This window comes from Geotrypetes seraphini, chromosome 1, assembly GCF_902459505.1.
Source record: "Geotrypetes seraphini chromosome 1, aGeoSer1.1, whole genome shotgun sequence".
NCBI classification, from domain to species: domain Eukaryota; kingdom Metazoa; phylum Chordata; class Amphibia; order Gymnophiona; family Dermophiidae; genus Geotrypetes; species Geotrypetes seraphini.
Genome location: NC_047084.1, coordinates 105,712,612 through 105,739,816, shown reverse-complemented (window position 1 = coordinate 105,739,816; position 27,205 = coordinate 105,712,612). Strand labels below are relative to the sequence as shown.

The 27,205-nt window shown below is 45.3% G+C and overlaps 1 protein-coding gene across 11 annotated transcripts in view; it reads left to right on the top strand.

Annotated features, from left to right (window-relative positions):
* The window catches only part of UBAP2 (ubiquitin associated protein 2), a 553,760-nt gene that overhangs the window by 457,637 nt on the left and 68,918 nt on the right, over positions 1–27,205 (top strand). For all 11 annotated transcript variants that reach the window (XR_004538612.1, XM_033935342.1, XM_033935354.1 and 8 more), the window contains one exon: positions 12,485–12,699. Coding sequence is in view for 10 of the 11 variants with exons in the window: in XM_033935342.1 (XP_033791233.1) it covers positions 12,485–12,699 (215 nt within the window). In the remaining variant the exon portion in view is untranslated. The remainder of the gene's footprint in view (positions 1–12,484; positions 12,700–27,205) is intronic.

Sequence of the window (27,205 nt, the reverse complement as noted above, 5' to 3'; positions counted from 1 at the left end):
GGTGCAATCAACACAGCGTCTTCAGGCCAGCTCTCTGAGTGCTGCAGTGCACAAAGCCGTGGAAAAAGGCTCCTACGTGTGGCTTACACCTGAACTGGAAGCCTTCTCTCTGATGTTGCAACGTCAGAAGGAAGGCTTCCAAATGAGGCATGGGACGCACGCAGGAGCCGCTGCCCACAGCTTTGTGCAATGCAGCACTCAGGAAGCTGGCCCAAAGACGCCACGTTGATCGCATCGTGGACCGGCCCAAAGATAACACCGGGAGGCAGGCCAGAAGGCAAGGCACATGGAGGGAGAGAGACAACAACGGTAGGGGAAATGCTTTTATTTTTTTATTTAGTGATTAATTTGTCTGTTCAGGAAGAAATAAATTTGTTTCTTTTCCTCTGGGGTTGTACTGCTTGCAGAGTCTTGCATCGTAGGGTTTGTTTGTAAATATTAGTATTTTTAGGTTTTGGTCCTGTATTTGCATGGGGTTATCTGTTTTCTGGTAGGAATGAATGTTAAAAAGCATACAGTGTGCTTTGTTTATTTTAATTTTGTGGTTAACCATTATGTGTTGTTAATACAATTATATTGTGTGTATATATGAAAAATGAATGGGAAAAAATGGTGTTACAATTAGTAGTTTTATGGGGCGGGGTCTGGGGTGGAGATTGAGTGGAGATGGGCATGACTTAGCCCAGTGTTCTTCAACTGCCGGTCCACGGACTGGTGCCAGTCCACAAAATAATTATTTTATTTCCGCCGGTCCATAGGTGTCAAAAGGTTGAAGAACACTGCTGTAGATACCAAGGAAAAACATTTATAGACTATAAGATCAGAATGTGACCAGACAAATGGGAGCTTTATTCTTTTAAAAGTTTCCTTGTAGTAGTGTGATTAAATATAGCTCTCATAGTATGTTTTGATTTTACAAAATTAATTATTTTTATTTCCACTAAAGGGGGGGCTTTAAAGGAAATGATAGGACTTCATTTCCTCTATTAGCAACAGCACAGTCCCTCTGAAGTGTTCTCAGCTGCTTCTTTTTTTCTTTTTATGTCTTTTTTTTATAATTATTCTTAATTTTCCTTTAGTAGTTATAACTGGGATCCCTCAGTAATGTAGTCTAATTGCTTATATATCTTTCTGTCTTTCTTTTCTTTAGTTGACTTTGCTGTACAAGTGTGATAATTAGGTTGTAAATGTAAAGAATATTCCCTTCCTGCTGATTTTCAGGATTTGGGAGTTTTCTGTGGATCATGAACCTCTGGAAAGGGGGTAAGGGTCCCTGTGACAGCATTGTTGGGGGAACATGACAGAAAGAGTTGCTCAGGAAGAAGTCAACAGATAGCTTGGCCTCAGTGGCGTACCTAGGGTATGTGGCACCCGGGGCCCATCATTTTTTGACACCCCCCCCCCCTATGTAAAAAAATATTTTTTGTAATGACCATGAAACAGAATAAATGGTCAGAATAGAAACAGGCAGTGAAAATTTTCTTATATTCCAAACATATCATAACATAAATTATGTCTGAATTGTCAGGACATCAGAAGTACATATGGAGTAGTTGCAGGTGATGCTTGGGACAGTTCTGATTGTGTTAGTTCGGTTTTATGTGTTTTTTGAATAGAAGGGTTTTTATTTCTTTTTGAAGGTTTTGCAGTCTGTGGTCGATGTCAATTGGTTGTAGAGTTGGGGGTCGAGTGTTGCAGCTCGAATGGCTAGGAGGTTGTCGAACAGTTTTTTTCTTTTGACGTTTTTGGTTGGAGGGTGTGTGAATGGTGCGTGAGTTCTCCTATGTCTGTTTGAAGTGGATTGAATTATTTAGCTGAATAAATTAGTTACCCCCTCATCCCACACACATTAATTCTCTTCCATTTTTGTTCCCATTATAAAAAACACTGATAAGTTCCCAGAAAAAAAATACATTAAAATAAGAAGTAAAAACAAAGGCCCCTACAGATGAGAACATAACATAAGAATAGCCTAACTGGGTCAGACCAATGGTCCATCATGCCCAGTAGCCCATTCTCATGGTAGCCAATCCAGGATACTAATACCTGGTCAAAACCCAAAGAGTAGCAACATTCCATGCTACCGATCCAGGGCAAGCAGACACTTCCCCCATGTCTTAATAACAGATTATGGACTTTTCCTCCAGGAATTTGTCCAAATCTTTCTTAAAACCAGCTACACTATCTGCTTTTACCATAACTTCTGGCCACTTCATTTTTAAGTTTAGATCTTTCCTTTCAAACAGAGACCTTGCTAGATATCAAATACAGCACAAGGTAACTTCACACGGACTTAGCTGTGCAGGAAATGTGAATCTCCTCATACACCCACCATATAGTGCAAAAATGTGCAAAGGTCTGTTTTTTTTCTTTCGATCACTACATAGCCTAATGCCACACAAGCAGCGCTGTTACAAACATATTCTGTAGGTCAATGCTAAGGATAACAAAGTTTCCTTCCTTGGACCAGAAGGAGATAAACCACTGGAAGAGATCCCAAAACAACACCCAAAGACCCACTCAGTGTGTGAACCAGTTGAGTGGAGTGGACTAACTGGGGGGTGGAAATGGGCCCGGAGTTTGCTCAGCAGAATTTCCCAGACCACCTCTTCCTCTCAACACATTGACACGCTGCCACCATCACCACTAGGAACACCTCACTGGGTAGGCCAGCTATGCTATAAACTTTATAAAACACATTATTATATTTTCTTATAAAGCACATATTTTAACTGAACTCTCTGACATCCTCAGCCTTTCTATTCACAAAAATAGAAGGAAGAAAAGTTCCCATTTCCTGCTGTCTCATGTCCCCGGCCTATACAATATTTTTTTTCTGCAGACCCTTCAAAAGTCTGACCAAATCCTCGTTTCACTTGTATTATAAAGTACTGAGGATGCCATCTCTCCCCAATCCCAGGTCCTAAAGTCTAAGACAGTAGCGCAAACTAATGCTGCCAGATACAGGAAAAAAAATTTTGATTCGATTCAGCCCTATTGAATTGGTTTTTCAATTCGATTTTCCTGCCCAGTTGGGTGATTTTTTTCAAAACTCCTGGTGGGTTTTATAGCTTTTTCACCCCCTTTGGCTTCTCCTAACCACACTGGCGCTGTGGTGTAAATAAAATAAAGAAACAAAAAGGACTTTTCCTCTCTCTGTTAAATCCTAGCTCACGTTTGCAGTCCAACACCAGCTCTGGCAGGATACACATTTCAAATCTGACATATTATAATCACAAAACAGAAAATAAAATTAATTTTTCTACCTTTTGTTGTCTGGTTATATTTCAAATCTTGTTGGTCCAAGGCTCTGGTTTTCTTCTGATAACTTGCTTGCCAGGGTCTCCTTCTTTCTGCATGCTAACCATCCATCTGCCAACTCTGTCCTCCCTTTCCATTTCCCTTCCCTTCCCAGGAAGTCTGGTATCTTTCCTTTTTTTCATCTCCCTCCACAGATCCACCTTTTCTTAAATACCCTTTCATCCGGCATTTCTCCCTCCTTCCCCACCACCCCAGAGTCCACCATCTCTCCCTTTCTTTTCCTAATTACCCTCCTATCCAGTATCTCTATCCCTCCTCCACACCATCCCTTGTGTCCAATTTCTCTCCCTTTCTGTTCCTTCCCTCCCTAAATCCCATGGTCCATCATCTCTCTCCCTCTCCTCTATTTTCAGGCCCATTATTTCTTCCCCCCCCCCAAAGTTTGGCATATGCACGTCTCTTTGAACACCCCCTTCCCTCCGTGTACTTCTAAATCATGGTCTCCCCCCAAAGGCCTGTCCCCCCCCTTGAAGGCCTGCCTGCCTGTCCCCCCCCCCTTGAAGGTCTGCACCCCCCGAAGGCCTGCACCCCCCCGAAGGCCTGTCCCCCACTTGAAGGCCTGTCCCCCACTTGAAGGCCTGTCCCACCCCCTTGTAGCTTCTCCCCCCCTTGTAGGCCTGTCCCCCCTTGAAGGCCTGCCTGCCTGCCTTTCCCCCCCTTGAAGGCCTGCACCCCCTTGAAGGCCTGCACCCCCCCGAAGGCCTGTCCCCCCCTTGTAGGCCTGTCCCCCCTTGAAGGCCTGCCTGCCTGCCTTCCCCCCCTTGAAGGCCTGCACCCCCCCTTGAAGGTCTGCACCCCCCCGAAGGCCTGTCCCCCCCTTGAAGGCCTGTCCCACCCCCTTGTAGGCCTGTCCCCCCCCTTGAAGGCCTGCCTGCCTTTCCCCCCTTGAAGGCCTGTCCCCCCCCCCTTGAAGGCCTGCACCCCCTTGAAGGTCTGCACCCCCCAAAGACCTACACCCCCCCGAAGGCCTGCCTGCTCCCCCTTGAAGGTCTGCACCCCCCCGAAGGCCTGTCCCCCCTTGAAGGCCTGCCTGCCTGCCTGTCTCCCCCTCCCCCTTGAAAGCCTGCCTGCCTGCCCGCCTGCCCCACCCTGAAGGCCTGATGCCCCGACCCACCCCGAAGGACCGCTCGCCCCCCTGGCCTCCCCGCACCACCTATGAAGCAGCCGCAGCAGGATCGCGAAGTCAGCGTCAGCGATCCCTGCGCTGCTTCCTGCGCCACGGTCCCGCCCCTCCTCTGACGTCAGAGGAGGGGCGGGATCGCGGTGCAGGAAGCAGCGCCTAAGCAGCGCAGGGATCGCTGACGCTGACTTCGCGATCCTGCTGCGGGCTGCTTCACAGGTGGTGCAGGAAGGTCAGTGGGGCGAGCGGTCCTTCGGTGGTGGGGGGGACTGAACGGCAAGGCCGGGAGCACCCCCTTCGGGCTGGCACCCGGGGCGCACCGCCCCCCCCCCCCACCCCCCCTTGGTACGCCACTGCCTGGCCTATTGGGGGTTGGGAGAGCATGTAGATAAAAGAGGAAGGAGAGTGTGGGACAAGGTCTTTGATTGTCTGACCTCCCGCCAAAACCTGAGGAAGTGAAGGGAGGGTCCCAGATTTCAAGAACTAGATAAGGTAAGGGAGAAAAGGGCTCTTCTGCTTCAAAGCAGGAGCACCAAGTAATTGATCCCCGACATGGGGATAAGATAGATTGTTGAAGATAGGTTTACCAGTTGTCCGGATTTAGCCAGACATTTCCTCCTTTTGAGGACATGTCCAGGAGTCCAGTTGGCTTTTCAAAACCAACACATTGTCCGGGTTTTGAAAAACCTCAAATCGGGTTGAGTAGGGAGGAAGTCCATGCATACACAGATGACATGCGATGATGACATTTCGTGGCATCCGTACATGCGTGGACTTCTTCCCTGCCTGACAAGGCATTACAGGGTGGGATGGATGGAACTGGGCGGGTCTGGGGTTGGGTCTAGGGAGCCCAGAGGGAAAAAACACCCTGGGAAGAAGGACAGGAGATGGGTGAACCCTGCTCTCAGAGGAGCAGAGAACCACAATTGAAGCAGCCAGCAGTAGCTGGCAGAATAAAGATGGAGATCCTATACTATAAATTCTGAGAATCTTTGAGGTCTGCGATTGGGTGTATGAGAGGAATGCAGTTCCAATGGAGTGAGAAGTACTACTAATCATTTCTATAGTACTACTAGACATACACAGCACTGTACATCAAAACACAGAAGAGACAGTCCCTGATCAAAAGAGCTTACAATCTAGTCAAGACAGACAAACTGGGCAAGAAGGTGCATCATTACACTGTGTTAAGGAAACTTAAATGGAAACAGAAACCATCAGCATAGAGACTAAAACAAAACAAAAAAAAAATTATTACCTTGTGAGCATTCCTGGAATTGTAGAGACAATCTGTTGAACTGTTCAGTGAAGTTTGTTGTTTGATAAGCTGTGGGTGTGGAGTGGATTATTTGTTAGATGGATGTGAGTCCCTCCAGCCTACTGGAGACTACTCCAGCCCTGCCCTGCGATCTGAACTATAATTTGAATTATCCCAGGACAAGCAGGCAGCATATTCTTACTGGTGGGGTGACATCATCTTTAAAAACTTAGAAAGTTCTCGATAGCCCGAACCGCGCATGCGCGAGTGCCTTCCCGCCCAATGAGGGCACGCAGTCCTTCAGTTTCTTAGTTTCCGCAGAGCTAAGAAGTCGCGTTTCAACGGCTGTTGAAAAATTTTCTTTTTGCTGCCTTCCCGCTCTCGCGGTTTTTTGACTTTTTAGTCAGTTTTTTCTTTTCTTTCATTTTTAGTTAAAAAAGAAGACTAAACATTTTTAGTTTCTTTAATTTTATTCTTTTACTGTCGTCAATAAGTGCCTCGGTACGGGCAGATTCATCTTGGAAGCGTGGAGTGACACCGAGGGTACCGGTTCATAGACATATGGTACCAGTGGTTTTTCTTTCCTGCTAAAATTTTTTCCACACACCAGTGGTACCGGCTGGTACCCAGTGGTGTTTTCCTCTTTAGCAGATTTCCTTCATGTCGTGTTCAACTGTATTTTCAATTGCTACTGTCGACTTTGGTTGTCAATTCGGTATCAGTTCTTGACACCGGTAACATTTTCATATATGGCGATGCCGGTCTTCTTTAACATTGCCGGTGTCGATGTCAATTCGGTATGGGAAGGCCTTGTAGTCATTAAACTGTCTTCAACCTTTGACACCAACTCCCTGACATCAATTCTGTATAGTTTGGGATTGAATCTCTGAGAGGAGGGTTTTTTTTATCAAGACCCCATATCTCTCTGAAGTGATGTTTTTTTTACCACATGCTTCTCTTTTCACTTCAGTAGGGTTAAGATTTTATTTTACGATTCCTTAGGGGAATATCTACACTTTGTGCCATTCCCTTGGAAGTTACCTTTGCAAAGTCATTCTTTTGCTAAGGGTTTTTCCTTGATGTCTACTCAGGGATTTTTTGTTATACCTTTAGAAACACTGAGGCTGTTTCAGTAAATCCCTACTGGTGGAGTCTACTCTATAGGCTAGTGTGTAGGCCTTTGTCTTTCTGGGCAGAATGGGCTAATCGACTTCCCAGATTTCTATGCTAACTCACTGGTTCAGTCACCACTTTACTTGGCATACATTTTTCCATGTCATATTCCACTTTTTTCTGCTTACACGTACAGTGCTTGTATTTTTTCATGATTGCCCACCAGGACAGGCTAGTAAATACGCCTTGTTTGGGGAACAACCTTTGGGTGCTTCCATGGTTCCGCTGGGACATACCTATTCAGAAGTTGTCTGTTCTACTAGACCAAGTGAGATTTTCTGGTCAAGACCAAATAGCTGTCTTCATCTCAATCTTTTTCTCAAAGAAGATTTGTAGTTACTTTTTCCCTATTTTTAGGGCATTCTCAAGTACTACATTCGGAGGCTGTCTTCAGTTCCTCATGCATTGCTGAGAGTTCATCACCTTAACTCTTTGAGTTTTCTTCATAGTGCAGGTTTTCTATACTTAATGTTTTCATCCTGCTCTCAGACCTTTTTTCTAAGAGAGTCTGATTTGGATCCGGCACAGTCCTCCCTTTTTTCTTTTGCTGATTGCCATCGAAGGGTTCTCTTCGATTTGTGGAGTCTGGGATTCTTGTCCCATTTCTACTTGATGCCTAAGTACACTGGAGGGCTGAGATTTTTCCTGGATCTCAGAAATCATTTTTCTGTTCAGGAGGTATTTCACTCATTTCTCCTCATTCAGACCTACTAGCTATGCTTCCTGGATCTCAAGGAAGCTTCCACATATTCCAATTTCCATGGGTTTGGGAATATTAATTTGAGTTCAACTCAGTTGTTGCCATTACCAGTACAGAGTCCTTCTTTTCGTTCTGGCTTCTTCTCCCAGTCTTCTCGAGGTGTCTGATTGTGTTGGCCGCACCTATCTGATTACATGGCCTTCAGGTTTTCTCTTTTTCTGAACTTCTGGTTCATTAAGGTTGTTTCTTCTCAGGAAGTGGTCTGAGCACCCTCTCAGACCATCTCTATTTTTCTGGTTCTAGGTTTTGAAATTACATTCCCCGTAATTATGTTTATAATGCATTGGGGCAATCCTAGCCATCACTCTCATGAGAGCGTTTCTTCCTCCAGATCGTCTTCAGCCTCTCATCTGTCTGTGTCAGCAGTTGCTTCCTTTCTAACCATCTTTGCCAGTTATATAATGGTTTTTTACTGAGTCACGAGGTTTTCAACTGTTCATGTTCTACCACAGGTAGGACTACATTTTTGCATTCCTCAGTGGATTCTTGCTTCCCAGTGGTCTCAGGTGACTGATCTTCTCTCGCAGCATGTATATCTATGACATTGTCTCATTTAATATTTTCATAAATGACCTAGAAGAAGGAACATCCAGTGAAATCATCAAGTTTGCAGACGACACAAAGTTATGCCGGGCAATCAGATCGTAGAAGGACAGTGAGGAACTCCAGATCGACTTGAATCAATTGGAGAGGTGGGCAGATAAATGGCAGATGAAGTTTATTGTGGAAAAATGCAAAGTGATGCATTTAGGCAAGAAAAATAAAGAACACAAGTATAGCATGTCAGGTGTAACTCTGGGAAAGACCAAACAGGAAAAGGACCTGGGTGTACTGATAGATAGGACCCTGAAGCCATCGGCGCAATGTGCAGCAGCGGCGAAGAAAGCAAATAGAATGCTAGGCATGATAAAGAAGGGAATTACGAGTAGATCAGAGAAAGTTATAATACACTCTACAGAGCCATGGTCAGACCGCACCTGGAATATTGCGTCCAGCATTGGTCTCCATACCTAAAGAAGGATATAAAACTGCTAGAGAAGGTGCAGAGACGAGCAACGAAGTTAGTGAAAGGTATGGAGAACCTGGACTACGAGGAACGGCTTAGGAGACTGGGGTTGTTCTCCCTTGAGAAGAGGAAACTGCGAGGAGACCTGATCGAGACTTTCAATATACTGAAAGGATTCGACAAAATAGAGCAGGGGAAGCAGTTATTTACAATGTCCAATGTGACACGGACAAGAGGACATAAACTGAAGCTGAGGGGGGACAGGTCCAGGACGAATATCAGGAAGTTCTGTTTCACGCAGCAAGTGGTGGACATCTGGAATGCTCTCCCAGAGGAAGTAATTGCAGAATCCACCGTTCTAGGATTTAAGGGTAAACTAGATGCACATCTCCTTAAGAGTGGCATAGAGTGATACGGGTAAGGGTAAATTAGATCCACATCTCCCTTGAGAAGCATACAGTAATATGGGGACTAAAACTAGGTCAGGGTACACCTGGTGGGCCTCCGCGTTTGCAGATCTCTGGACTTGATGGACCCAGGGTCTGATCCGGAGATGGCAAATCTTATGTATGCAGTCGCTTCAATTATGGATGATCTCCTCTAATCTCTACATAGGTCTTCTTTATTTGTCCCCTCATTATATGCTTATCACAACTGACGCATCTTTTTACGCATGGGGGTTCATATGGATGTACTGCAGACTCGGGGTCTTTGGACCACCAGGAAATGAAACATTTCACAATAAGGTCCTAGAACTCAGAGTGATGTTTTATGTCCTCAAGGGTTTTTCATCATCTACTCTGCCCTCAAGTCCTCCTCCTTTGCATGGACAATTAGGTTGCTAGGTACTACATGAACAAGCAAGGAGGCATGGGCTCTCTCCTGTTGTGTCAGGAGGCCCAGCATATCTGGATGACAGCTTGCACTCTGTTCTTGCTGCCTGTCTATATTCATGAGGATTAGAATTTCCTAAAAGACAACCTCAGCAGAATTCTTCAACAATCAACTCTACAATTCTCCTGTCCATCAATGGGGCACCACACAAGTGAACTTGTTTGCGACTCCTCACAATAACCAGTTGCCCCAATCTTGCTCCAGACTTTACTCTCTTCTCCATCTGGCAGCAGATGTTTTTCTTCTATATTGTGATGGGGTATATGTCCCATCACGTGAGAGAGTGCTGCCCCGAGGGAAGACTACATCAGAGTCAACCTCTCCCTAGAGTATCCAGGGTTAAACAGGGAATAGCTGGGTTCAACTAGTTCCTAATGGGGTGGTTATAGTCATAGTGGAAGACTAGGTGGGTGGTGTTAGGAGCCAGCTACCCCTATTACTCCGGAGTATTCTGTTGCCCAATAGTAAAGACTGAATGACCTTGCCATTGGACTTGAATAACTAATTTGCATCAGAATCAGGTGACAGAGAAAAGTGGTGATTTGTAAAGAAAAGAGACTCCTAGAACCTTAAACTGGACTCCTGATAGGGAGAGGAGATCTGGCTTGGACCCCTCAATCCTTGGGGCGACATCTGAGGGGTCAAGAGGGATCTCACCCTGAACTGACAGGGGGGTTCATTAATGGACCCCCAGCAGAAAGGAGCATAGAGAGAGTTCCTGGAAACAGGAGCTCCTGGGCGACCCTCAAGGGGAGGAATGCGGGCCTAGTACCTAACCCTCGGTAAGCCCAAAACCCTCACTGAGCATAAGAGCTCCAGTGAATGGACACTTGGCCTATTCCCCTAAAGGGTTGAACGGACACTTGGCCTACGCCGCGGTGGGTGGACACTCAGCCTAGCCCTTCGGGTAGGTGGTGCCAGGATCGTGGCATATATGCATTCTCTCTACTTCTCCTGTTGAGCATTTTATTTACACTTTAGAGAAGCAGCCGCTATTTTTTTCTTTGCTTCATGGTGGCCCAGGCAACATGGGTTTTCCATTCTCCTTCTCTCAGTTTCAGGGAGACCTTGCTTCTTCTGATACTTCCTACTCAGTTCAGTCTGACTCAGAAGTCTTTGATTCTTTCTAATCTGCAATGCTTTGCCTTCTCAGTTGATTTTTCTCAGGTTGTGTCTTTCTCAGCCTGTTTGTTATCTTCTGGATGTCTCTAGGAAACCAGCCACTCAACAATGTTTCTATCATATGTGGAATAGGTTCTTTATCTTCATGTTACACATTCCTACATAGTGGAATTGCTTATGGATTATTTTCTTCTTTTATTTGATTTTAGTCTAGAGTCTATATCTCTCAGACTTCTTTTCCATTTTTTTTCCTTTGTCAGTCGAGGGTTTTCCTCTTACTGCTTATCGTCTGGTTTTCAGATTCATGACAGGGGGTTTTCATGTGAAACCACATCTCCTGTTTTTTCCTGTCATTTGGGCCCTTTTGTAGCCCTTTTCACTTGGTTTCAGGCATATAAAAGGGTTTTTTTACCCTGTGAAACCACTTCCCTGGTCCCTTTATGTCGTTTGGGACCTTACTGTAGTTCTTTTCAGTTTGTTGAAGCCAATTTTTTTGGCGGTTCATCTTTAGTTTCTTGCCTGCCTGCCCTGGCAAGTGTGTTTCCTTATTGCTCTTCCCTCTACCAGGAGGGTCGATGAGTTACCTGTATTTGCAGATCCATCTTTTGCAGTTTTTCATCATGCCAAGGAGGTTCTTCATTTCTGTCCAAAGTTTCTTCTAAACAGTTGTCACTTTTCTTCTCACTCAGTCACTTGTTCTGCCTGTGTGTCTTTTTACACCTCATTTTCCTACTGGAGAAACTGCTTTGTCTCCTTTGGACTGTACCTGGGCTTTGGCATGTTACTTTGACCGGACAAAGCCTCAGCGATCTTTTCTCTAACTTTTCTTTTGATTTACAAAAGTTAGGTTTTCCTTATTCAAGCGAACGTTTTTATGCCTGGCTGTCTGTCTATATCTCGTTCTGCTATGCTCACTCTGACTTGGCAAGAGACAGTCGTGTCACACCCTACAGAGTTTCGAGCTCTGGCAGCTTTTGTTGCTTTCCTTAGATCTACTTCCATTGAGGAAATCTGTAAAGCTGCCACCTGGTCCTCTGTTCATATCTTCACTTCTTACTACTATCTGGATTCTCTCTCCAGACAGGATGGGCACTTCGGCCATTCTATATTTCACATTATATTTTCTTTGGCCAACACTCCTACCATCCCATCTCTGTTAGCTTGAAGGTCACCCATCAGTGAGTATATGCTGCCTGCTTGTCCTGGGATAAAGCACAGTTACTTACCATAACAGGTGTTATCCAGTGTCAGCAGGCAGATATTCTCACAACCCACCTACCTCCCTGGGTTGGCTTCTTAGCTGGCGTATCTTAACTGAAGGACCGCATGCCCTCATCGGGCAGGAAGGCACTCGCGCATGTGCGGTTCGGGCTATCAAGAACTTTCTAAGTTCTTAAAGGGGTCCGTACCGGGGCGCTGTCGGTGACGTCACCCCATCAGTGAGAATATCTGCCTGCTGTCCCTGGATAACACCTGTTACATTAAGTAACTGTGCTTTATGGACCCAGCCGTCCTCATGATCAATGGGGTCCTGACATAAAGCCTGGAATGATTCCATCCCTAGGACCAAGGTTGGTTAAATTTATATAAATGCAATTAAAAATGTTTTAAAAATTTTGACTGGCAACAGTAACAGGTAGACAGATGTGCACACATGTGCAGTGCAACGCTCTAAAAAAAACTGTTGTAAACAAACTGGAGAGCATTCCTCCATAGGTTCAGTCAGATGCTACTTATCCTGCTTTCTTCAGATTTCTCCCATCTACCAGGAGAATTTAATTCTTTTTTGGGCATAATGTACTCTAAGACTTAGTTTTGTACCTGTTGCAGGTGATATAGCCAAGTTTGGTCGTGGGGATTCTGCTTCTCCTGCCCCTGCTACCACTCTTGCTCAGCCTCAGCAGAACCAGACTCAAGCTCACCACACAGCACAGCAGCCTTTCCTGAACCCTGCACTACCTCCAGGATACAGCTACACCGGGTTACCATACTATGCTGGCGTGCCAGGTGTACCAAGCGCATTCCAGTATGGACCTACTATGTTTGTAAGTAAGAGTAGCACATTTGGAGAGCTTATGTAAGTTTTCTGCTCTTTTACATTTCAATACTACAAGATTTTAACATTGAAAAGAAAAATCATAATGTAACATGGAAAAAAAATGTTCTGCATTGTAAAGCTAAACAGTCAAAATAGGGAAAATAGTTTTTATTTTATGACAAATCATTTTACTTTTTTAAACATTCTTTTTCATGAAAACTTTGCCTGTATGGTGGTCAGGTGTTTTTTCAGGATTTTCTCCTTAACATACCATTCTGATTTAACTAGATACATATGTTTTGCTTTTCTCAAAATGACACTAAACAATGAAGTCTCTAGTTAAGGTCACATTGGAAGATTTCATCAGGCTAAAGTATATTATCCCAGGACAAGCAGGCAGCATATTCTCACATGTGGGTGACATCATCCATGGATCCCCGATGCGGACAGCTGCAAAAGCAATTTTGCTTTTAAGAACTGTAGAAAGTTTGCAACTGACCGCACCGCGCATTTGCGAGTGCCTTCCCGCCCGATGTAGAGTGCGCGTCTCCTCAGTTTTGTTTTTCCGCAGAGCTAAGAAGTTGGCTTTTCAACTGCTCTTCATTTTCTTGCCTTGCCTTCCCACCTACACGTATTTTTTCTTTCTGATTTTCTTTATTTATTTTAGTATTACCCTTTCGGTAAAAAAATCCCCCAACCAACCCAACCAAAAACAAAAAGTTTTCTTTCACTTACGGGCTTCTTGTCGGTGGGGCCTCTTTACATCGCCTCAGCCTCAGATTAAATTTTGGCTGCGGCGGTTCCCTTGTCAATGTCTTGCCTATTTTTGGGAATCTTCACTCATCTTAAAGAACAATGGAGGACTATGTCGCAAGTCATTATGGCATTGAGTACATTCGTGCTGACTTTACTGTGACCTCCTTGTGGCTTGCCTAATTCCAACAAGGGTTGTATCTTATTCTTAGCTCCCTCCTTAGGCAAGCCATGACACTTCGGGTACTGGTATCCAGGCCTAATGGGTACCAGTGTCTTACATCTGCCACCGGTATTGAGGATGTCGATGGTACTGATGGTGCAAATGGTACCAAGGGTATCAAAGGATACTCATACTGATATCAATGGTGTCAGTGCTTCTGAACATACTGGTGGCACCCATGTGACCGGCATCCAAGTCCCAGATATCGGGGCAGGCCTTTCAAAAACAGCTTCATGCTCTCTTTCACTTTGCATGTTCCAGCGGTACCAGAAAACCGATGTGGTACCGAAGGTATCTGCTCAATACCCACTGATGGGAAAAAAAATTTGACTTTCAAGTTATGCATTCCTCCTGAGGTTTGTTTGTTTTTCCAATCCTGGTGCAACATCCATACAACGTTTTTTTACTTCAATGTTATGTTGACGGGTGTTTTCATCTGGACTTTTATTTTTCACTTCATTTGACTGTTCCCAGACCTTCTTCAACATTGAACTCTGTCTCCATGCTGATTTGGACATTTCTAATACGATAAAGGATTTATCATGGGTGTACACCCTGTAACATTGGATTCCCTTCTTTCTTGTGGCACCGTATGCCTAGAACAGGCTGCCTGAATCAATATGTCATGCTCCATCCCTAGCGGTGTTCAAATCAAAGCTAAAAGCCCACATTTTTTAAAATGCTTTCAACTCTTAACTCCCACTCACTACTGTCAGATACCTATACTCACTGTATCATTCCCTCTACCATAATCTCCCCAACCCTGTAATAAGAACATAACATAAGAATTGACACAGCTGGGTCAGACCAGTGGTCCATTGTGCCCAGCAGTCCGCTCATGCGGCGGCCCTTACGTCAAAGACCAGTGCCATATTTGAGTCTAGCCTTACCTGCATACGTTCTGGTTCAGCAGGAACTTGTCTAACCTTGTCTTGAATTCCTGGAGGGTGCATTCCCCTATAACAGCCTCTGGAAGAGCATTCCAGATTTCTACCACTCTGGGTGAAGAAGAACTTCCTTACATTGGTACAGAATCTATCCCTTTATAACTTTAGAGAGTGCTCTCTTGTTCTCTCCACCTTGGAGAGGGTGAACAATCTTTATCCACTAAGTCTATTCCCTTCATTATCTTGAATGTTTTGATCATGTCCCCTCTGTCTCCTCTTTTCAAGGGAAAATAGGCCCAGTTTCTCTAGCCTCTCACTGTACGGCAACTCCTCCAGTCCTTTAGCCATTATTGTTGCTCTTCTCTGGACCCTTTTGAGTAATACTGTGTCCTTTTTCATGTAGAGTGACCAGTGTTGGATGCAGTATTCTAGATTGTAAGCTCTTCTGAGCAGGGACTGTCTATTGTATGTTAAATGTACAGCGCTGCGTATGCCTTTTCAGCGCTATAGAAATAATAAATAGTAGTAAGTAACTAGTAAATAGTAGTAAATAAATAGTAGTAGTAGTAAGTATAAATTGTATGTTTAATAATGCATTTATGAAATATTTATGTTCAGATAATTGTATTGCATTGTCAAAGTTTAAAAAGCAATAAAGATTTATTAAAAAAAAAAAAAGAAATAATAAATAGTAGTAGTAGGGTCTATGAGATGTACAAGGAGGTCATCAGCAAATGCTGCCAACTTAAAGCCTGCTGTTCCCACTGGCACCCCGAGAATAGTACTCACAGCGTAAATATCCCAAATCAAGGGATCCAATGTCAATATAAAGAGCAAAGGAGACAGCGGGCACCCTTGCCGGGTCCCTCTACCTAAAGGAAAAAAATCAGACGCACCATTGTTCACAAAAATCTGCGCTCAAAGTGCCGACACGAAAAACCCCCAAACCCATAGGATTGCAAGCTGGCATACAAAATATCCCAATGTATCTTGTCAAAAGCTTTATCAGCATCAAATCTGACCAGGATCATAGGAATATGCAAGCGCTTACATTGCTCCAAGGACACCAAAATTTTCCTCAAATTTTTTGGCATGGTCCGACCCACGCACAAATCCAATTTGAGCCTCATGAATCAGGCTAGGAAGCACTCTGGCCATTCACTTGGCCAACACTTTCGCGAATAACTTAACGTCTACATTCAACAAGGAAATAGGGCGATAGGAGGCTGGCAATTGTAAATCTCTGCCCGGCTTAGACAATACTAAAATCCTTGCCACATTGAAATCAGGCGGCATGACCTCAGCATGAGCCATAACATTCTCAAAGGTGTTTTTCAAAGGTGCTGTAATATCCTCACCCATGAGTTTATAAAACTTTATGCGGAATCCTTCGATCCCGTGAGCCTTCAGAGAAGGACTCTGCTGAATAGCTAGCAAAACCTCATCTGTACTAATAGGTTCATTAAGGTATGCAAAATCCTCCGGGGTCAACCGAGACTTAACAATGCCAGCTAAATAATCATGCACTGGCAAGCCGGTCTCTGGAGGATCCGCATAGAGCTGCTGATAAAACCCAGAAAAAGTGGCCCTAATATCCTTATCCATATGAATCTAATCTTCTATTTGTGTGTTGCTCATACCTATACAGGCTCAAGGTGGCTTTAAAGAGAGGGGAGAGAGTAGGGAGGAGGATAGGTAAGAGGGGGAGAGAGGAAGTAGGAGGAGAAGGGGAAAGATAGAGGGGGAGAGGAGGTGGGAGGGGAAAGGGGAGTAGGAGCAGAGGAGAGGATACAGGAGATTAAATGTCAAACAGTTTTCAGTTTTCTTTGGAAGATGATGTGGCTAGGTTCAGTTCTGGTCATTTCTGTATGGTCATTCCAAGTTTTTACTCCTAGAAAGGTAAGTATGGAGTGGCAAACTCATTTGTAGTGAAGATCTTTTGTGGATGGGAGATTTAGTAACATCCTGTTAAGGGTTCTGCGAGAAGTAGACCACGTCATTGAGAAGAGCTGGATGAATGGGGCCACTGAGTTTCCATAAAGTATGCAGTGAATGATGCAAGATATTTTGAATGTTATTCATGATGGGATGGGTAGCCAATGCAGTTGTTTGATGAAGATTGTGACCGAGTCTTATTTTCTCAGGTTGAAGATTAGTCTTACAGCAGTGTCTTGTATGAGTTGCATATTCACAGTGTTGATTCCCATGTAGATGGAGTTGCAGTAGTCCAATTGTGGTAGTATAATCAGTTGTACAATTAAGGCGAAGTGGTGTTGGTGAAAGTACGGTCTGATTAGTCTTAGTTGTCTCGCCTTGCAACTGTAAAATACGTTTTGGCTTCTTCCGTCTATTTATTAAATGAGCCAACATTTTGCCTCCTTTATTACCATACCGATAGAGTTGGTATTTATAGTACATTAATGATTTATGGGCTCTCAGATGAAGCTTTTCATTCAATGCCACCTGCAGTTCCATAAGAGCAGCATAGTGATCAGGTCTTCAAGTGACCCCATAGCGGTGCCGAGCTACTTGAACTTCACGCTCCAGCCGTAAAATTTCCTTATTATGGACCTTCTTTATGTGACTACTATAGCTAAGAATTTCACCACGCAGCACCACTTTCACTGCTGTCCATTACAACTCTGGGCAATCCATATGAGGGGCATTATGAGCAGCATAATCCTTCCAACTATTATGCAATTTGGCTAGAAAATGTTAATCTGTAAGTAGAGAGAGGGGAAGGTCCATCCCTGCCCTTACGGCCCCAACCCGTCCACTTCCCAAGTACCCACCAGACATCAATAAGCTCCAGGCCCACACAAAAATTGCAGAGCCCTCTGGCCCCCTCTCTTCTAGCCTTATCCCCTTGTCTGGTGCTGTCCAGGTCCGGGTCCCACACCACATTAAAGTCTCCCCCAACAAACAGGCAAACCGCCTCATAAAGCATTAGAAGATCCGTGACCCGTGTATAAAAGGACCTATCATAAGTATTAGGCATGTAGATATTACAAAAATAGATCTCATGCCCCGCAACCAGGCCTTTACACAAAACCGTATCTCCCATCTGCATCTGAGGCGAGTAGCTGCAAACCCTCTATGATCCTTTACGAAACAAAGTCACAACCCTGTTTTTCCTATGATCTGTCGCAGGTGCCTCAACTAAATCTCCCACCCACCAACGCTGTAACTTTGCATGTTCCACTGCTTCTAGGTGAGTTTATTGGAGCAAAGCAATATCTACCCGATGCCTTTGTAAAAGTAAGATTTTTGTCCTTTTGAAGGAGAGTGGATACTCTCCACATTCTAAGTAACTACATTAAGGTAAAGAAGAAGAACAAAGAGTGCTCCCAATAGCTAACAATGGAAAGAAGCGTCCCAACCTTCACTTCCCTCCAACCCATTTCCATTCCCAGAATCCTCTCTCTACAGTACCCCCTCCTCCCCAATATCCCTGTTCAAACAGGCAAAGAGAACATCCCCCTTTCCTACTCCACAAATCCCCCTCCCCAACCTGTCCCACATCCCCCATAACCTGGTTCACAGAGACTCATAGTGCAATCCACCCCTACCCCACCTTTCCAACCCCCTACATGTTGGATCTCTTGGAGAGAGAAAGAGATAATGGTTACTGCGGATGGGCAGACTAGATGGGCCATTTGGCCTTTATCTGCCATCATGTTTCTATGTTTCTACCCCATCCCCCACAAATGTCACCTTGACCCCCCATAGGGGAACAGGGGTCCCCACCAGAGAAAGCCCCACCAGTTGACACAGACTCTCAGGGCTACTCAGTGCCTCATCCAGCCTCTCCCAACACCACTTTACACCCATTCCACCCCCTACATCCATACTAACAAACCCTCAAATTCCACCCTTAATGCTCATTACTCATCCCCACCCCACCACAGATTCACACCTCCCACTCACACAAAGACCATGAAAATAACCACTACATGTAGCAACAGTGGCAATCAAAAATAGAGTCCCATAACAACTTCTCCAGCTATATCATGATGGCAGTCGATGCTCATGGTCTGGACTCTATTGTCTCTCCTTCCACTGCCTCTTCCATTTAGGCCCAGCCTGCTCTGTGCACCCTGCTCCTTGAAGCGAATCAGCCTCCAACAGGTTGTCTGCTTTTATTATGCGCAGCACAGACCAAGCTTTCTTAGGGGTAGCCACCCACCTAGTCCCGTCCCCCCCCCCCCTCCCCACTGTCAGCACCAGTGCAAATGGGTGTTGCCACCGGTAATGGTGTCCTTCCTGCTGCAAACACTTGGTTTCCCCTTGCATGTCTCTGCATTTCCGCAACGTTGCAGCTGCCAAATCTTGATAGACGTCCATTCGCATCTCATGCCACTTATATATGCCCTGCTTATAGAAACATAGAAACATAGAAATAGATGGCAGATAAGGGCCCACGGCCCATCTAGTCTGCCCACCTTAATGTCCCTCCCCTACCTTTGCCCTGTGAATAGATCCCATGTGCCGATCCCATTTGGCCTTAAAATCAGGCACACTGCTGGCCTCAATCACCTGTAGTGGAAGACTATTCCAGCGATCAACCACTCTTTCAGTGAAAAAGAATTTCCTGGTGTCACCTCGTAGTTTCCCGCCCCTGATTTTCAACGGATGCCCTCTTGTTGTCGTGGGACCCTTGAAAAAGAAGATATCTTCCTCCGCCTCGATGCGGCCCGTAAGATACTTGAACGTCTCGATCATGTCCCCCCTCTCTCTGCGCTCCTCGAGCGAGTATAGCTGTAATTTGTCAAGCCGTTTTTCGTATGGTAGATCCTTGAGTCCCGAGACCATCTGGGTGGCCATTCTTTGCACCGACTCCAGTCTCAGCACATTCTTGCAATAATGCGGCCTCCAGAATTGCACACAGTATTCCAGGTGGGGCCTCACCATGGATCTATACAATGGCATAATGACTTCCGCCTTACGACTGACGAAACCCCTTCGTATGCAGCCCATGATTTGTCTTGCCTTGGACGAAGCCTGCTCCACTTGATTGGCAGACTTCATGTCCTCACTGACGATTACCCCCAAGTCTCGTTCTGCTACCGTTTTTGCTAGGATCTCGCCATTAAGGGTATAAGACTTGCATGGATTCTGGCTGCCCAGGTGCATAACTTTGCATTTTTTGGCATTGAAGTTGAGTTGCCATGTCCTAGACCATCGCTCCAGTAGGAGTAGGTCGTGCATCATGTTGTCGGGCACTGAATCTTCGTCTGTTGTGCATTTGCCCACTACATTACTCAGTTTGGCGTCATCGGCGAATAATGTTATTTTACCTCGAAGCCCTTCTGCCAAGTCTCTTATAAAGATGTTGAATAGGATTGGGCCCAAGACTGAGCCCTGTGGTACTCCACTAATCACCTCCGTCATTTCGGAGGGGGTGCCGTTCACCACCACCCTTTGGAGCCTACCTCCAAGCCAGCTCCCAACCCATTTTGTCAATGTGTCACCTAATCCTATAGAACTCATCTTGCTCAGTAACCTGCGGTGTGGTACGCTATCGAATGCTTTGCTAAAGTCCAGGTACACGATGTCCAGGGACTCCCCAATATCCAGCTTCCCCGTTACCCAGTCAAAGAAGCTGATCAGGTTGGATTGGCAGGATCTCCCCTTAGTAAATCCATGTTGTCGGGGATCCCGTAGATTCTCCTCATCCAGGATCTTATCTAATTGGTGTTTGATTAGAGTTTCCATTAGTTTGCTCACTATCGATGTTAGACTCACTGGTCTGTAGTTTGCTGTCTCCATCTTTGAGCCTTTCTTGTGGAGTGGAATGACGTTAGCCGTCCTCCAGTCCAACGGGACGCTGCCTGTACTAAGGGAGAGGTTGAAGAGCGCGGACAGTGGCTCCGCCAAGACATCACTCAGCTCCCTAAGCACCCTGGGGTGCAGGTTGTCCGGCCCCATTGCCTTGCTAACCTTGAGCCTTGACAGCTCACCGTAGACACTGCTGGGCGTAAACTCAAAGTTACTAAATGGGTCAACTGAGCCAACCCTTGTCTGTAGCTGAGGGCCGAGCCCTGGCGCTTCTCGGGTGAAGACTGAGCAGAAGTATTCATTTAATAGTTGGGCTTTTTCCGAATCCTTTTCCACATAGTCTCCGTCTGGTTTCCTAAGACGTACAATCCCGCCTGAGTTTTTTCTTCTATCACTGATATACCTGAAGAAGGATTTATCTCCCTTCTGGATGTTCTTTGCTAGAGACTCCTCCATGAGGAATTTAGCCTCCCTGACTGCTGTTTTGACGGCTTTTGATTTGGCCAGGTAGTCTGCTCTAGAGTCCTGCTTCCCTGATTGTTTGTAAGAGATGAATGCTTTTTTCTTCTCCTTGATCAGGTCTGAGATCTCCGCAGTAAACCATTGTGGCTTATTGTTCCTTCGCCGTTTACTTACTGATTTTACATAGCGGTTTGTTGCTTCTTGTATGGTTGCTTTCAAAGTCGACCACATGTCTTCCACGTTATCGGTTTCTTCTTGGCTTTGTAGCGCCTGGTGAACGAAGTCTCCCATTTCTTTGAAATTTGTGTCCTTGAATTTGAGGACTTTGGTTAGTGTAGTAGATTTAGTGAAACCTTTCCTGATATTGAACCATACCATGTTGTGGTCACTGGAAGCCAATGTGTCGCCCACCGAGACCTCTGTGACACTTTCTCCATTGGTAAGTATCAGGTCCAGTATTGCCTGATCCCTTGTCGGTTCCAACACCAGTTGCCTGAGGCTTGCTCCTTTCATAGAGTTTAATAGCCTCCTGCTGCTGCCGGAAGCAGAGGTAAGTGTAACCCAATCCACATCAGGCATGTTGAAGTCACCTAGCAATACTGTGTCCCCACGCAAAGTGATATTTTCTATATCTTCGATTATTTCCATATCCAGGTCATCCTGTTGTCTTGGGGGTCTGTAAATTACGCCAAGATACAAGCATTTGTCCTTCCCTCTGGCCAAATTAACCCAAAGGGATTCCCCAGTATACTGGACATCTGAGATTCTCGTGACCTTAATGTCATCTTTAGTATATAATGCTACACCCCCTCCCTTCCTACCCTCTCTGTCCCGGCGAAGCAAGTTGTAACCCGGTATGACCATGTCCCACCCGTGGGAGTCTGTGAGCCAGGTTTCGGATATCGCCACCACATCCAGGTCGGCATTCCTTATTTCTGTTTCCAATTCCAGGATCTTGTTTCCTAAACTGTGTGCGTTTCCTAAACTGGTCCGCATGAAAAATTTCTTCCTTCAGTTTAAAGTTTTGAAGGCACAGCACAATATCTCTAGGCTTATTGTTGAGCAGGCGTCCTAACGCTCGGTTCGCCCGCTCCAGCCCTATCTCTGAGGGCTCATTGCCCTCTCCCCATGCCAATTTCAAGAGATCCAAGCAAATGTCCAAAGTCACCTTCTGCACATCACGGTGTGCCTCATCCTTTGGGAGGCTCTACAGCCCCAAGTTGCATTATGGGACCTGTTCTCAAGGTCCTCTATCTTATCCAAGAAGATCTCATCCGTCTTGCTTAAGCCAACTAACTGTTGCTGCGCATCTATTAGATCCTCTGCTATCAAATCTAACTGGCCCACTATCTCTTCCTGCCTCGTGCTCAGATCAACCATTTCCTGGTGCAAATCATACATTGCCTGGATAATATCTGTTTGGAAGGAGAGCAGTTCCGATTTTATGTCTTTCTTGAACTCTTATAAGCTCTCCGGTGCCGCCACAGTTGACATCCCATCCTCCGGCCCTTTGTCTACATTGCCTCCGCTTGCAGCAGCAACTCCACCACCAGCTGCCGCCATCTTGCTGCTACCCAAAGGGCTGGCCATAGGATTGGGAGACACACTAAGCTTGCTCCCAGTGAATTTATATGCCTCCAATTTGCGCCGAGTGGTGGCGCTGTTCACAGGAGGGTGAGCGCTGAATTGGGGTTGCAATACCACATATGGAGGGTAATGTAGTCAATTATAGCATCAGCCCTGACGGAACTTCAGACCCGAGCATCTGGCCACAGCGATGATGTCACTTCCTCCCACAACATGCTTCTTTAAACAACCACAAACTACAGACCATGGTCTGAATATAAATTTGTTGGTGTCCGCCAGAGATAGATCCTCTGCTTTGAATAACTACAAGAACAGGTTTCATATCCCTCAGCCCTTTCTTCCATCTCTGGAGGAGACCAAGGGAAAAAAACCTACCAGACACAATGTGTGGTTTAAACATTAAGGCCTTGGGAGTTCTTGGCATTCTGCTAACTGACAGAATACCAACCAAGAACCTCCCCAAATTACAAGTGACTGGCAATTTTATTAGGTTTATGGCATCATCTCAAAGAGTTTTCACCAAGTGCCTAGTGGTGGTGGTAGCAGCTCTGTGCAGCCATGGTCTCCAGGTTTTCCTGTACTTGGACGACTGGCACATCAAAGATTCAACATCTCAGGGGGTTATTGTAGTGACCCAACGGACTATTTGGTTCCTCCAACATTTGGGGTTTGAAATAAACTTTCCAAAATCCCAGCTACAACCCTCTCAAACTCTACAGTTCGTTGGAGCTGTACTGGATGCTGTGCAACCCAGAGCATCCCTTCCTCAACAACGTCAGGATACTCTCATACAGCTTTGTCTCAAGGTGTCATCCCTCACTTCACTTTCAGTGAGACACATGATGTTTCTCCTAGGTCACATGGCCTCTACAGTTCATGTGACTTTTTTTGCCAGACTTCATCTCAGAATTCCTCAGTGGACCCTGACATTTCAGAGGGCACAGGCTTCCGACCCACTCTCAGCACATTACAGTCACTCCTTCACTGAGACAGTCTCTCCACTGGTGGATTTTTTCCAATCTCTCCAGAGGTTTACTGTTTCAAATGCCCCCACATCAGAAGGTCGTCATGACAGATTCCTTGACCTATGCTTGGGGGGGAGCTCATCTCGATGGTCTCCGTACTCAAGGGCATTGGTCCAGCACAGATCGTCGGTGTCACAAAAATCTGTTGGAACTCAGAGCAATTTTCAATGCTCTCAAAGCTTTTCAACATCATCTTCATGATCATGTAGTCCTCATTCATACAGACAATCAAGTAGCCAACAAGCAGAGAGGAACAGAATCACTCCCTCTTTGCAAGGAAGCTCAGAAGGTTTGGAATTGGGCAATTCTTCACAACATCTTTCTGAAAGCCATCTTAATTCAGGGAGAGAAAAATTTTCTGGCGAACAGATTGAGTCGCCTTCTACAACCTCATGCTCAATTCATCCCTTTCCATCACATTTTTTCTCAGCAGGGAACCCCTCAGATAGATCTCTTTGCATCTCTTCACAACACCAAGCTGCCTCAGTTTTGCTCCAGGATCTACTCTTCTCACCGCCTGGAGGCAGATGCTTTTCTCCTAGTATGGACGAACAGATTCCTGTATGTATTTCCTCCATTCCCTCTAATTCTCAAGACACTCGTCAAATTCAAATACGAACATGCCACCATGATTCTGATAGCTCCTCGGTGGTCCAGACAACCTTGGTTCTCCCTTCGACTTCAACTCAGCAGCAGGGAGCCACTACTTCTACCAGTTTTTCCGTCTCTGCTTACACAGAGTCAGGGTTCTCTACTTCATTCCAACCTGCAGTCTCTGCACCTGACAGCTTGGTACCTTTCAACGTAACTGCCAATCTACAGTTATCTCAATCTGTCAAGGACATTTTAGAGGCTTTCAGGAAGCTTACTACTAGGCAATGCTACAACCAGAAATGGACTAGGTTTTCTGCATGGTGCGCCCTTCATCACAAGGAGCCTCAGTCTATCTCCTTGTCTTCAGTTCTGGATTACCTGTTTCACTTATTTCAATCTGGCCTCAAATCAACATCCATTAGAGTCTATCTCAGTGCAACTGCGGCTTTTCAATAAGACCAGCCCTACCTGCGTACGTTCCAGTTCAGCAGGAACTTGTCTAACTTTGTCTTGAATCCCTAGAGTGTGTTTTCTTCTATAACAACCTCCGGGAGAGTGTTCCATTTTTCCACCACTCTATGGGCGAAGAAGAACTTCCTTAAGTTTTGTATGGAATCTATCCCCTTTTAACTTTAAAGAGTGCCCTCTCGTTCTCCCTACCTTGGACAGGATAAACAACCTGTCTTTATCTACTAATTCTATTCCTTTCAGTATCTTGAATGTTTTGATCATGTACCCTCTTAGTCTCTTCTTTTTAAGGGAGAAGAGGCCCAGCTTCTCTAATCTCTCGCTGTACGGCAACTCCTCCAGCCTCTTAACCATTTTAGTCGCTCTTCTCTGGACCCTTTCAAGTAGTACAGTGTCCTTCATGTACGGTGACCAGTGCTGGACGCAGTATTCCAGGTGAGGGCGTACCATGGCCCGGTACAACAGCATGATAACATTTTCCAATCTGTTCATGATCCCCTTCTTAATCATTCCTAGCATTCTGTTTGCCCTTTTTGCCACCGCCACACATTGCGCGGACAGCTTCATTGACTTGTCGACCAGTACTCCCAAGTCTCTTTCCTGGGGGAGGTCTCTCCATTTACTGCCACGGACATCCTTTATTCGTGTATAAGATTTTTGCTACCGACATGCATCACCTTACACTTATCCATGTTGAACCTCATTTGCCATGTTGCGTCCCATTTCTCGAGCATGTTTATGTCACGTTGCAGATCTTCGCAATCCTGCGTCTTCACTACTCTGAATAACTTAGTATCATAGAAACATAGAGTATGACGGCAGAAAAGGGCCATCGGCCCAACAAGTCTGCCCACTCGATGAACCCTTCCCCTAAGCACTTCCTCTAAGTGAACCCACATGTTTATCCCATTTTTTCTTAAAATCGAGCACATTGCTGGCCTCAACTACCTGAAGTGGAAGATCATTCCAACAATCAACCACCCTTTCGGTGAAGAAATACTTCCTAATGTCACCATGAAATCTCCCACCCTTGATTTTTAATGGATGCCCTCTTGTCGCCATAGGTCCTGTAAGGAAAAAGATGTCGTCTTCCACCTCAATACAGCCAGTAACATATTTGAACATCTCTATCATGTCTCCCTTCTCTCTGCGTTCCTCGAGAGAGTATAGCTGCAACTTACCTAGATGTTCTTCATATGGGAGATCCTTGAGACCTGAGACCATCCTAGTGGCCATTCGCTGAACCGATTCTATTCTCAGCACATCCTTTTGATAATGTGGCCTCCAAAATTGAACACAATACTCCAGATGAGGTCTCACCATGAACCTGTACAGCGGCATTACCACTTTAGGATTTCGGCTGACAAAACTTCTTCGGATGCAACCCAGCAATTGTCTAGCCTTGGATGAAGCTTTCTCTTTGTGATTGACAGTCTTCATATCTTCACTAATGATTACTCCCAGGTCCCGTTCTGCAACAGTTCTTGTTAAGGTCTCGCCATTCAGAGTGTAAGTTCTGCATGGTTTCCGCTACCAAGGTACATAACCTTACACTTTTTGGCATTAAAACTCAGTTGCCAAGTAGTAGACCATTGCTCCAGTAAAAGTAGGTCCTGAGTCATAGTGTCGGGCCCGGTAACTCCGCCCACTACGTTGCATATTTAGCGTCATCGGCAAATTTTACCTCGAAGTCCCTGAGGCAGGTCCTGTTGTGTCAATTTCCAGATCATTTATAAATATGTTGAAGAGCACGGGCCCAAGCACCAACCCCTGCGGCATTCCACTGGTGACGCTTTACCAGTCCGAGTATTGTCCATTTATTCCCACTCTCTATTTCCTATCCGCCAGCCAGTTTTTAATCCATGTGAGTATTTCACCCTCAATTCCATGGCTCGCAAATTTTCGAAGTAGTCGTTTATGCAGAACCTTGTCGAACGCCTTCTGAAAATCCAGATATACAATGTAGACCGGGTTGCCTTTGTCTGTCTGCCTGTTTACGCCCTCAAAGAAGTGCAGCAAGTTAGTCAAGCAAGATCTTCCTTTGCTGAAGTCGTGCTGGCTGGCCTCATCACATTGTGTCCACCAAGGTGCTCAATGATGCGGTTCTTTATCAGCGCCTCTACCATCTTCCCCAGTACCAGTCTGTAGTTTCCCGGATCACCCCTCGAACCTTTCTAGAAGATCGGTGTAACATTTGCCACCTTCCAGTCTACCGGAATCCTTCCTGATTTGATTGACAAATTGGCTATTAGTTGAAGCAGTTCCTTGATTACCCTCGGATGAATGCCATCCGGTCCTGGGGATTTATCATTTTTAAGCCTATCAATCTGCCTGCATACCTCTTCTAGACTGACCATCCACCCTGTCAGTTTCCCGTCTTCGTTTCCCACATATAGCCTGTTGGCTTCCGGTATGTTGTCATATCCTCTTCGTTAAACACAGACACAAAAAATGTGTTCAGTTTGTCAGTGATGGCTTTGTCCTCCTTTAGCACTCCCTTTATTCCATGGTCATCCAATGACCCCACCGCTTCCTTCGCAGGTCGTTTCCCCTTAATATATCAAAAGAACAGCTTGAAGTTTTTTGCCTCCATGGCTACGTTTTCCTTGTAGTCTCTTTTGGCCCCTCTTACCGTCTTATGGCAGCTGCTTTGATGCTGTTTGTGCTTTTTCCAGTTTTTGTTCGTTTTTTACCTTTTCCATTCTTTAAACGAAGTCTTCTTGTCTCTGATTGCTT